This window comes from Bison bison, unplaced genomic scaffold (assembly GCF_000754665.1).
Source record: "Bison bison bison isolate TAMUID 2011002044 unplaced genomic scaffold, Bison_UMD1.0 scf7180017864363, whole genome shotgun sequence".
NCBI lineage: Eukaryota > Metazoa > Chordata > Mammalia > Artiodactyla > Bovidae > Bison > Bison bison.
In genome coordinates this window covers 1068831-1082276 of record NW_011494935.1, presented here as the reverse complement: position 1 = coordinate 1082276, position 13446 = coordinate 1068831, and the positions used below count along the sequence as shown (strand labels likewise).

Sequence of the window (13446 nt, the reverse complement as noted above, 5' to 3'; positions counted from 1 at the left end):
CCTTCTGGGATTCTACACTTAAGCAGTTCTCTTTAAGCTACTGCCATCTAGTGGTAACTGAGCAGACTGAAATACCCTTCACATCTATCCAAGGAGAAAACGGGGCTGGACAAAGCACTTGTTTTCTCTTTGCCACTCCTATCCAGAAAGCAAAAGGAGAGTAACAGATGATAAATTTCATTCCACTGGCCTCCACTCCCTGCCAATATTTACCCATCACTGAATATTTTGTATGTCAAGCTAGGAGATTCTTCTGACTATTTTGATTAGCGAGGACATTTTTATTTAATCACAAGTCTTTGAGATATAAAACAAACAAGCAAGAGCCAGAACTGGAACATGTGGGTCTTGCCTCTCTTTTCCACTGTGATGGCTACAAACTTCTTGTATGTCAATTGTGCCAAATTTAATGTATCCTTTGAAAGTAGGGAATTGGGTCTTTACAGTTAACTTGAGGTTCCCCCCTCTAAGAATCAATGCCATTTTTGTTTGTCCACCTTATTTGGGTGACTCAGGGCTAGAAGCACACAGAGGATGTCAAGTAATCAATGTGGCAAATCTCTGGGCAGATCAACTTCTTGTATGTGCACAGAGGAGCCAGTGGCAAATTCAGATATTCCTGGAAGTGTGTCAATCAGCGAGATGTGGTAAAATCCTCCAAGGGGAGTGAGTCAATGGTGATCTCAGCAGGTCGTGAAGAGAGTGGATTAACACCAGTGAGCTACTAGATAGGATAAATTCACAGGGCAATGACCATTGCTTGGGGCTTAGAGAAGAGAATTCACGAACGTGGGCCAAGTTCCTTTTCTAAGTGTGAACTTCAAATAAACTTGGATAATGATCTAGATTCATGTGCTTTGCTAAAGAAAAGGCACAAGATTACAACAATGAGACTGCAGAAGCCTTGTGACGTGTTAACTTTCTAGATGGGTGTCTTCATGGGTAACAGATTCCCCTGCCACCTCCTTTCAGCCCATCCCTCCTCAATTAGCAGAGACAAAGCAGCCAGTTTATTAAGACAATCATATTTATTACAGTTTCCAGACTCCTGTATGACAAATACTGAAAGCAGAACATTGCAAACTGATGTTACTAGCAGCAACCCTCCATATACAGGAAGGGTTTAGGTGAATTTAACAATGAGGAGTAATTTCAAGACAAGATTAAAAGTCATGGTTTTTCTTGTAGCAGCTGGTATATGAAGAGTGAAACTATTAATACACAGAGTCATCCAGGTTTAGCCTTGTCTAAAAAACAAGGTAATCAGTCACGGTGCGGAGGGGTTTCCCCAGGGCTGCCAAATAGGAGCCTAATGCCTTTAGATGTCAGGATGGAATAAGCAAATCACTTTTCAAGACATCACTTACTATCTGCTTTACTGTCGGGACAACAGAAAAAGAACTGGACAGCTGCCCTAGAGCTTAGCTCACACATAATTCAGCCAGTCATTGTTTCAGTAACACCCCTAAATTTTTTAAAAATACATTTTACCCCCACAGCTCTAAAAACATAACATCAGACATTTGCTCCAAAGGATTAAAAATCAAAAGCAATTGCAATGTACTGGGAATAGCTTTTATAGCTTTCCTGTGGGACAGTTCCTATCTCTTCAGAGAATGTTTTTAAAGAAGCACTGGCTCTGGTAGCTTATCAAACTACTTTTTACTCTAAATAAATAAAAGACCAACTGAAGGTCTCAGGTGTACTTCTTTTTTTCCTGATAGATCTCCAAACCATCCAAAGCCATGTCTTGACAGACAGCTTTCATTTTTATTAGAGGAGTGCAAGAGAACTTACAAACATTTGAAACATACTCAAAACACCAGGAGTAAAGGAGGCCCAACCCTTCCTCAAAGCCCAGGAAACGATGGAGGAACCCCAAAGGCTTATCTTAAATCCATCAACTCAATTTGCCAGGAAGTAACGACAGACCACCCACCTTTGTAACATAGGCCTAGATGAGATTTTCTTTCTTCACAAACACTAAGAAAAGCCTTCTGGGAGTTGCTACCCAGAAACACACAAGCTGATGAACAGAAGCTACTGAAAAGGGGTCGACTGCATTCTATACCTGGCACAGGAAAAGAAAAATTCAAACAACTACAAACCATTCTGTTTATACCATGACACTCTTAGATGAATCTTGGTCTTCCCACAGCAACCATTTCATTCATAAAAATACATAAAGGATTAGAAAGCTTTGGGGCAGCACCAGTGACAGCTAGCTGTCTTTGAATAATTTAAATTTGTTCCTAAAGGCAAAAATAAAAGAAAATTTTTAAAAGTAATTTACAGAACAGATTCTATTTCATGATTTTGCCCATGTCTGCTGCTATGAAAATAGTACAAATAGAAATACAAATATCCACTCTGCATCAAGTTAGGTTCTTTCTCAAGGGGTACAGGCACTACACCTCAGTTTGTGTAAGGCTTCTGAGGCTGGGGCTGATAATCCCTAAAGGTACTCCTGGACCTTTTCACCATGAAGATAGGTAAAGCCCTTCTTCATTCACTAACGACACTGGCAAGGGTTCCTATGCACCTTGACTTTAATGCTAACAGTTTCTAGGCTTTCTGACTTGACACGCAACATGCAGAGAGAGAAAGAAACCAACTGGTCCAGGGCCACCTGCCACTGACAACTCTAGCTAACCATCTCGCAAACCGCCCACCTCTATCCTAACTGGTCTCTGAAAGAAAGCAGAAATACTTCCTAAATACCAGCACAAACAACCTAAAGTGCAGCCTCTCCTAGTGGTGAAGCAGTAGAACCACCTCTGTGCACAAATATTGGCCCATGAAATCGTCCTGGGGGTGAAGCCACACCTTCCATCTCTCAGTCCCTTGTTACTTTCTAACAAACCTGGATACCCCTGAGAAGACCTCAACAAGTTCATAGGTCTGCCCTGAAAACACGCTCCCTTGTCTAGAGATCACTCTGAAGAACTTCAGTTCAATGTTAAAAAAAATAAGAACTAGAGTCTCAATCTCAAATCCCTGGGGAATACTAGAAGCCAGTTGTGGTGTATACTGGCTGTTTAGGGCCCCCTTGGCGAGCTGATGGGGGGCCTCCAGAAATCTACCGTTCTGGCTGTTACTTCCCCTTTTTCTTTCCTTGTCTTCTCTTGAGGAAGACTTCAGTTATTTCCATAGCAATTTGTTAAAATGTCTTAGATGATCACATTTTTGAGCAGCATATACATTTTTAGAATATATTTTTCCTTCGTTTTGAAAAATTTCTCCAATAATAAAGAAAAGGCAATAATTTTAAAAATTTACTTCTATAAAATAATGATTATCATGCTTTGTACAAAATATCACATTTACTAGACAGTAATCATCCCAGAATCACTGTCCAAACCAATAAATGGGGAATATGGGCACGTAAGACAGATCGCACACAGTTTTAAAATAATTTTTAGAGCCAGAATTGTTAAGTTGGGCAGAAAAGCAGTAAATCAATCGTTATATGGACACATGAAAATTATATGCAAACAAGGAAATGAGCATGTGTTTAAAATAAGTCAGGTTAGATTTAATCAGGCACTACGATGAATAGAAATTGATTATATTCCATTTAATTCCAAATTTCTCCTTTATTGTGAAAATTTAGTAACTATTACAGCTTCCAGATGAGGGACAAGACAGACAGACAGATGGGGACAACCAAACAGGGGAGATCGGTAAAGGGGTAAAGGTGGGGTGCCTGATGATTAACAAGACGACTGATTTTAGAACATACTATTTAAAAAGACTCAGACTGGCAGTGTCCAAAGATAATTGTTCACTTGCATGTGTAACCTAGAACCTCTCTAAATGTTTAGTGCATCTCATCTGGTTCTAAAGAGTATACTTAAAGCCCATTTTGAAACAAAATAAAATAAAACAACTTCCACAGATTCCCTTTCAGGGATGTGCTGTTTTTAGATTCACATCCTTCCTTCAGTGCTGGCAATATAAAACCCCAAAAAAGCGCAGGGGAATTCCCTCTCATCACAACCAGAAAAGGGTGGGGGCTGGGATATGGGAGAGCAGCAAAAAAATTGTTACTTTTCTTTCACTAAAGATATTCTTCTGAGAACTTCCATTGTCCCTTAGGAGAAAGGAATGGAACATGGAAAGTAGTTCCTGAAAATATCACTGCCTTCTGATGACAAGAAGATCATAACTGCTAACACCTACAGAGATTACGTTCTTATATTATATAGCACCTACTTTGCTCATGAGACAGTGAACTTCTAGCAAGCTATGAAACAGAGTGAGTAAAAATTACTCATGGCACTTAAGTATGTTAAAAGACTTTAAAATGCCTTCCCCAGATTCTGTTCCTCAGTGCCCCTGTGAGGTAGGTGTCTGATAGGGAAAACCTGAGGCACAGAGGGGTTAGTCTGCTCTCCTCTCACTCCAGAGGCCCAGCCAGTCGAAGGACCAGGAGTCCCGGCTCAGCTCTCTGAGCGTGACTCACCTGCTTCTCAGAAGGCTCATTTAAGTTACACAACAAATACAGCAGAGGAAGTTTTTCTTTTCAAACATTTTAACTAGCGAGCTATTTCTCATTCTCACTTTGAATGTAAGATATCTAAAATAAAACCTAACATAATCTAACAAAACAAAAGGTCAATATTGCCTAACAGTCTGTGTCGAGATATAGCCTATTTTGCACTGGTGATTGAAAAAGCATATGATTCAAGTAGAAATAGTAGCAGGTGGTCTGGTGTTTGGTTACTCAAGCCGGGCTGACTAACGTGTCCCTTACAGACACCGCTGTTGTACTTTGTGAGAACCTCTTTGGCCTGACACAAGGGAATAACACTCCACCCGGGTTTCATGGAAAACCATCCTGAAAGACACTCGAGGCAGGGCCAGCCCTGCCCGGAAAGGGTACTCTCAACCACATGATGTGTGTGTATTCTTGAGTTCATGCAGAACTCTTTGCAGCCAGTCATGAAGGTGACAGCCTCCTGCTATAAAGCTCACAGGACAGGTCACACTACACACAGGGGGCAATATGCAGGCACATGCACTAGCACCATGCCACAAAAGTGAAAGAAGAGGACAAGCGCATCTTCCAGTCCCACTGGTACACCATCTGCAGAAACTCCCTCTGGCAAGAGGAAAAACAACAAGGTCCCCTATTTCTTCCCATAACATGGAGAGGGGTGAAGACACAGCATTCACTGGAGCATGCCACCCACCCGGATTTCACTCTTACATAAATGTGCAGCCTTCTTATATCCTACAGATATTAAGAGATAGCAAAGTACATTCCTCGATCAAGAGAGAGTGGTGTAGAGTGAAACTTAAAGGTCAGTTACAAGGTGCACATGAAGGGCTCGAGGCAATTTATACTGCTACTCTTAGATACAAGTTGATGAGTACTCAGGGCACTAGCTTTTAGAAATGAGATCATTCTTCCTGAGGAGGCTTTCTCCTTCACCATGCTATAGTGTCTGTGGAGTCAATTCAATTCATACCATGCTCCCCAATTCAAGATCTTATATTTGGTTTGAGTGTATGCAGTAGACCGTGATACCAAATCAGATGCATGGACCATGCTCTGTACAACTTTTGCTGTGATATTAATGCAAACACCCACCACCCTCTCAAGCCCTGTTTTCCCTTCCGGACCTCATCTCCCAGAGGGCCTTAGCCTGGCTCTATGCTCTGCACATGCTGGACCAGAGGGATCACTCCAATTTCGAGTTACACTGGGACACTAGGATAAGCATAGCAGCAATTCATGCACTGTATTTCTAAAACCAAAGCTCAAGTGAGATTGAGCCAGTCACTGTGCAAGATGAACCAGCAGGACGTTCTCACCTCGAATGAAAATCTGGTTTATATGTCGAGTGAAAACCTGCTGGTAATCCACTTTGGGCTTTCTCTTTTTCTTATGGGACGGGCCCCTGGAAAGGGTGGTAGCCCTGGAAAAGGTACCCCCCGCACTGGACCCTTCTGTCCGTGTAGTCCTCCCTGACAGCTCTGACCTGGACTCCTCCCTTGCAGACGCCTGCAAGGAAGAAGGGACGGAGCGGGAACGTCTGCGTGAACTCCGGTCGGTGTCTCCTCTTCCCCACACCGAAGCCACCTTCCATGTGGATGTCTGGGAGTATCTGGAGAGAGTGGAGTCTTCAACTGCAGACTTAGAATCTGTTTCCTTCTTGGAGGAATCTTGCAGTTTTAGTCGATCAAAGAGCTGCAAGGAAAGCAATGACAAGTATTAGCCTTCTCTTCAGTTTTCAACATCTCTTTTTTTCGACATACAAAGGACAGACTAGATTCCTTAATCATGCTCTGTAGACTGTCTGCTTTGCAATTTTAAAAAAGAGTAACAAATTTTCTATTTCTAGCCATAACTCAGATAAAACAGTAAGTATGTCAAGAGGAAAAGTACCCATTTTTTCTATGGTATAAAACTGAAAGACATTCAGACCTGATGAGGTAACTTGTTGCTCAAACAATGTGCAAGTAAGAAATACGGACTCATTTTTTACTCACTGGATGCATGAGAAGAGACTAATGAAGATCTTGGTCCAAGCATGCCTGGTTGACAGCAATAAGGCTTTACTGCTGGGAAATCCTGGTCCCTAGGCTCAGTGATCTTAATTCCTAAGCTTGAAAGCACACTGGGTACTCAAAGTCAGGGGAAACTGCTTACCCTGGTGAGAGTCAACGAAGAATCCCGTTCATATGCTTTGCCTAGAACAGGTTTTCGGTAGGTCTCATCCACATCAGTAAGTGCCTGGAGAAAAAGAGACCAAAGGAAGGAAAAATATGGTATCATTCAAAATATTATTTTTATAGCTTTCAGGACAAAATTTAAATGGCAGAATACCATCTAATTATACCAGTCTAAACTTAACAGGTGACTCAGCTCTTGGGCAGGAACAAATGGTAATACACGGTCCCCTCTGAATAGGAACGCCAAGCTGTTACGACCATGTAAGATGGGGTTCTCCTATGGTAAGGGGCCATTGCAAATGTAGGGTAGAGGCTCTTAAATTTCAGGGAGCATGAATAATCTAGGAAGCTTATTAACACATTACTGACCAGAGATGCATTAACACCACAGGCATTAGTTTCCGCAAAAATCCTCTGGTCAATAATATGGCAAAATATAAATCTAAGGCTATTCTGATTCTGTACATCTGGGATGAAGCCCAGGAACTTTCTGTTTTAACCAGAAACCCCATGATTAGAATGCAGGACAGCCTCAGACCACACCTTAAGAACACTACTGCTGATTTTCCCTTTTCAGTCTCTCTGCTTTATGACAGCAATGAAGAGACTAGCCAGGATAATACACAGAAATGCCGGTGAATTCTTGTTGATGAGAGATCAACCTTACAGGACAGCCATTAGGATCAAATGAGATCATGGATGAGAAATGACTTTGAAAAGTGTGAATCATCTTACAAACATAAGCTGACAGTATTGTTATTGCCACCACTGTCAAATATATTCTCTTAAATCTCTCCCTTCAAAGGTAAACTTACAATAATAAAACATTTTCCCCCTACATTTTAGAAATGAGAAAACTGAGGCTCAGAGAAATTACTTTGCCTCGAGTTACACAGCCACCAAACGTTAAGCTAGAATTTGAATCCAAGTTTTATGACTCCATACAGTTTAAAACATGGTCTCAGAAGCCAGAAAAGATAAAGTTACAGTCCCTTTCACTTACTAAGAGTGTGATTTTTGGGACCAACCTTCCAGCCTCAGTTACTTCATTTGTGAAATAAAACAGTGATAGACTTACAACTCATTTACTGAGTTATTATATATAAAGTCCTTTGTACAGGATCTGGCATATAGCAAGTGCTTATCAAGGGGCATGCACAGAGGAAGATAAAGCACAAAGAGAAGAAAAACTGGCGATGGAAGATCATATGGAAAGAAACACTAGAAAGGCCCGGTGGCTCCTACTCTAACGGTCTCATATCGTAGTTGTGCTGTGTGTCCTTTTTCTCTTCAAATGTCTGTCTAGTAAATAGACAGTAAGCCTCTAGAAGACTGAGGGCGCATGATACACTCCTTCATAAGCAAACACCATGCAAAGTGTCTGGCTTATTAATATGGCTGCTTCCCCTCTATCTTCATCTCTCCTTCCAAAACTTGCAGTTTAAGTTCCTTCCTGAAATTTCTGTACCTATATGCCCAGCCAAAGTAGGAAGTCAATAAATATTTTTAAACAAACGAAAAATAACCAGTAAGAAATCAATATAAAATTACTAAAAGAAGAAATAAGTAATTATCCCTAGATTTCTCAACCCTGGCACTAGTAACATTCTGGACCAGATTATTCTCTGTTGTTGGCAGGATATTCTGTGGATTGTAGGGTGCGCAGCAGCAGCCCTGGCCTCTATCCACTAGGTGCCAGTGGTACTCTGTCCCACAGTTGTGACAATCAAAAAATGACACTGCCAAATGTCCCTGGGAAGGAGGCATACGTAAAATCATCCCAGGTGAAAGCCACTGCCTTTAGGGAAAACAATAAAAAGAACTTTTCTGTTGTTGTCCAAGAAAGTTCAAAGATTCTAGGGCTTCCAGGAAGTTATTCTGGAGGTTTTGCTGAATAAAGTCCTTGAGATATATAAAAGATTTAATCCTTAGGAGGTGCTCCAGTTCCTTGAGGAAGGCTTAATTACCATATTCCAGAACTTGTCAAATGCAACGAGGAAGCCTGTACAGACGCCCCGAAGTCCCTTGAAAGTGCGGATGTGAACATTCACCTTCACCCCCTCCCGGATACAACGATGGAGTTCACCCAGAGGGCTGCCTTCGTGCACTGAAACAAGAAGAACCATCAGCACAGAATGAATACTTGCTCTCATTCCCAGAATTAACAACCAAGACCACCCAGCCATCTCCAGCAACACAAGGCAACATGGTATGGCACTGGCAACCACACCACAGGAGCAGGAAGGCCCAGTGGGCAGCATGGCAAGTGCAGGCACAGTACACTGAAATGAGACAAGATTCCCCGGAACATGGATAAACCCCCTGCGTGGCTACCATCCAAATGTTTCACTACCTCCATATGCTATTTCTATGATGTCTCTGATTCTAAGAGGCAGCATCATTTAAAAACTTTTGGGGGCAAAAAAACACTATACTAAATGTGCACATCAGCAGCTAGATTGTTCTTAGTTCTCTGCCTTGTATAACAACCTTTTTTCAGGATAAATCTCATGAACTGCATATCATCCAGCTTGAGCCTTCCAAAGAACCAAGAACTTTGGTCATAGGTTTAAAGGAAACGAACCGTGTGACTCGTCCACCCTGAAACACATGCAATCTCATCTGAGAGAGAATGGCTTTTTGGCCCTCTCGGTCTAAGCTACGTTACGCAGAAGCCCATGCTCTTAGGCCACTAGCGTTTCAGTGAACATTATTTTCACATGAGGAAGAGGAGGCCTGGTTGTATTCCAGGCCTCACTGATGTAAAGGCACCTGCCGAGTATCTGACTCCAATGAAATTGCTGATAAGCATCATATGAAAAGAAGAGTATGACAATTCATATAAAGAATGTTGGGACTATAATCTTCAGCCTTTATTATGATGGATTCTTTTTTTTTTTTCAGAGCTTGAAAGCAAGACTGAGCTTTATTTTTATTATTTTATATTAATTTAGCCATCACAGTATGGTGACTGTACTACATAAAACCTCCCTAAAGAAAACTGCACATGCATGCATACACACACACACACACACACACACACACACACACACTCACAGTTACACAATCTCACTCTTCCCCTCAAGTCTGAAAGGCACAGTTCTTTGGAAGTTATTGTCATTGATAGTAAACAAAAATATATGTTTTATTTTTAGTATAAGCATAAAATAGAACAAGTGTCTTGCACTTCAATTTGGATACCTAAGGTGGTTACTCTTAACCTCCTTACCCCTCACTCATGAACTGGCTTATAAATGAGGGCAGGGATAAGTTAATAAAAGAAGATACTCTTGGATTAAGTGACTTTGTAGATGAGAAATAGGAGGTTGTCAGATTGAAGATTCAGCAAGAAGGCAGAGTGTCATAAACAGTGGCCTTAGAAAGGAACACGAGAACCTTGGCCTGACCTTCACCATCCATCCCTCCTCTAGCCATATTTTAAAATTCTGTGAACCTCTGACATACTAAGGTATGTGTATATACACATATCCGGATACATATTACAGATGGTGTCAAATCAAGCACTGTAAACAACATTTAGGTCATTATAACTAGTTGTGTGAACTTGGTGGGCAACTTTTTCTCTACAAGTCCAAGTTTCCCCATTCATAAGATGAGGTTAGACTAGGTAACTTCTAGTTTCATGTAATGAATAAGTTCCAATAATTAAATTTCTTAGAAACTGGTCACAATGCCTAAATTACTCTACTTGCCTTCCACATTCACTCCTCTTTCCCACCATACACATATGTTCCACAAAGGCTGGAAAGGCCACTCTTTTTCTAACTTAGAAGAAAACAGGGGCATTACTCCCCACACACCCCCAAATCAGGGAGAAAGGACAAGCATGTACCTTAACAAAAATCTCTTATTCTAATTAAACAAATGGTAAACTCAGGTTTTCAACCTTCATATCTGTATCTTTGATTTTTTTTTCTTCCAAAGATTTAACAAGGTATAATTCCAGGGAATATTTCTCTCATGTGATCAAAAATACAACACTGGCACACCACCTAGCAGAGCAAAAATCCCAAGAGATAAAAAAAGTTCCACATTCAGAATCACAAGGCACATTTTGAATCTCTTCTCAGCAGTATTTGTGACAAACTCCAAATGGATATGAGCCAGGCTTCTAAAACTATATCTATGCCTTATCTTTGAAGAAGTTATTCTTCCAAATCCCGCTCTCCACTGCCATTACCCTTGGGCCACATCCTTCTAAATTCAGGTCATTTTTAACCCCACTCTTTTATCTTTCCCTTTGGAGAAGGCAATGGCAATCCACTCCACTACTCTTGCCTGGAAAATCCCATGGACGGAGGAGCCTGGTAGGCTGCAGTCCATGAGGTCGTGAAGAGTCAAACATGACTGAGTGACTTCACTTTCACTTTCATGCATTGGAAAAGGAAATGGCAACCCACTCCAGTATTCTTGCCTGGAGAATCCCAGGGACGGGGGAGCCTGGTGGGCTGCCATCTATGGGGTTGCAGAGTTGGACACGACTGAAGCGACTTAGCAGCAGCAGAATAGCCAATACTAAGTCCAGACAAGAGATTCTCAATAACTAAGACCTGACCTTTCTTTTCTGTTTCCACAACCAACAATACAGTCCAGAGCCTCATCATACTATTGGTTCACTTCAAGAGTCTCCAAGCTCCTCTCCTTTACATCAACAGCAGCAGCAGCATCACTGTCACCAATATTATCACCAATTACTGAGCCCTCAGTATGGGCCAGGCCCTATGATAAGTTTAACTTTACATGTTATTTTATTTTTTTTGCCACACAGCATGTGGGATCTTAGTTCCTGATCAGGGTTTGAACCTGCATCCCCTGCATTGGAAGTGTAGCATCTTAACCACTAGATCACTGGGGAACTCCTTGATTTGTATCTTGAATGTGGTGATGAATTCACAACCTTTTTACTCACCTGAGGAGTGAATTTTGCTATATGTAATTTAGCATATCTTATATGCTTATTTAGCATATATTACATGCTTAACAGCCTTATTTTTAAGTAATTGCTGTTATCGTCAAGCATGCCCTTTCTTAACCTCAAGACCTAAAGCTGACTTCTATATCAATTCTTTTTTGGAAAAAACCTAATCCTCATCCCTGCTTCTATACTTTTTTTTGCTTCCTGAAGGTCATCAATTTTTTGTGATATCTACTCATCTCTACCATGTACATCCAACTGTTTCCAGAGGTAGGATTAAAATTTTCAATGCCTAGAGCACATTTTGAGACTTTGATTCCAGGCATACATTTAATTGTGGAAAGTTGATAAAGCTGGCCCTCACACTCTTTCATCCTAAAAATATGGCAAAGTGCTCCACCTTACTGGAGCCAAAACCACTGACCACATAGAAATACTTCTTTTGTCTTGAAAATCTTGGCAGCAAAGCAATACTTGGCAAAATGGAAATAAATGTTACAATCTGAGACTTGGAGGGCATTTCAAAGATCTGATAGTGGCAAAAACTACGGGCAAAATAAGCTCCCCCAAACTGCTCTTAATTTAGGCACACGCATAATCTGTGTCACTGCTGGGCAAGCAAACTGGAGTAAACCCTAGCTTAGGCAGTGATGCTCTGGCACTGGAATCACAAAGGCACCCCTAACAGCACTCAGTTTTTTAGGATGTTGCTCTCTTAACACACTTCTAGGAAATAAACAAAATATTCCTTTACGTAGCAAAACCCTCCATTCCAAAGGCAGTGATTTAATAATGCCACAATTTAGTTATCAGGATACAGATGCTCTGAATGGCTAAGTAGGTCATTGTGTTCATGGGGCAGATGTCAGAACTGCTTGCCAGATGACAAAGATATGACCCTGGGCTGTTTCTATTCCGTTTATACAAGACCTAACTCACACTTAGCAATCTCTGCTATTTACAGCTTTACTCTAAGGAACTATTAGGAGGCTGCAAGAAATCCCCTAGTGCCATTTACACCTTCAGAACTCAAAATAACCTGTGCATATGGTAATAGGAGCCTGACAGACAAGAGTCCCTGCACTCACCCCGGCAGCGAAGCTGTAAAAGTGTCTGCCCTTTAGTGGCCTTCTGTGCCTGCTGCATTCCAGTGAACACATGTATGTCAAGACCCTGCAGCCCTTTCTGCCTACAGCACTGAGAACGAGCTGTCACTTAATGTGCAGAGGTCATGAGATTATGTCCCCTGTGCTATCTGAACAATTTCCTCATACTGCGTCCCATCACCCACAAATCTCACTGACCGAACCACTCTCCCTCCCCTAATACTGGCTGTGCCCTCCCTCCTCTCACCATGCGTGGCCCCAAGACTTCATCACCCTCTGCAAACCTTCCCCATGATGTCCCGTTTCCAGGCTCACCACCTCTCCAGAATCCCCCGGCCACCCCCCACCCCCCAATCACTCCTGCAGATCGATTTCAGCAGGTTCCTCATCACCTCTGTGGTCACTTCTGTGGCCCCCATCACCTTTACGCATGTTATGCAGATCTTACCCAGGGCTACTTATTCCCTCTACAGCCTTGCCACTCTTCCCTCACTGCCCATACAGACCCTGAATTCCTCAAGCTGACCCTCCCCACGGTCGCTGGTTATCTCTTCAGCCTTCACCAAGACCTTCCCCCTGACACACACGTAGGTCCGCGCCAAGCGGCTGTCACCAGGGACACGCCTGCAGGGCCGCCGCCTTCCGGACAGCCGGCCCGGACCCCGCTCGCCCGCCCGCGGGACTCACAGGGCATTCTCGTGAGCACGTTGCGCGGCGCCTTCC

At 42.1% G+C, this 13446-nt stretch overlaps 1 protein-coding gene across 1 annotated transcript in view; it reads right to left on the bottom strand.

Annotated features, from left to right (window-relative positions):
• Window positions 1–1009: 1009 nt before the first annotated feature.
• LSM11 (LSM11, U7 small nuclear RNA associated) overlaps window positions 1010–13446 on the bottom strand; it is a 15092-nt gene continuing 2655 nt past the window's right edge. The window contains exons 2-5 of the mRNA XM_010855346.1: window positions 13411–13441; window positions 8649–8788; window positions 6659–6742; window positions 1010–6196 (exon numbers count right to left, since the gene is read on the bottom strand). Of these exons, the coding sequence (XP_010853648.1) occupies window positions 5786–6196; window positions 6659–6742; window positions 8649–8788; window positions 13411–13441 (666 nt within the window). The 3' untranslated portion in view covers window positions 1010–5785. The remainder of the gene's footprint in view (window positions 6197–6658; window positions 6743–8648; window positions 8789–13410; window positions 13442–13446) is intronic.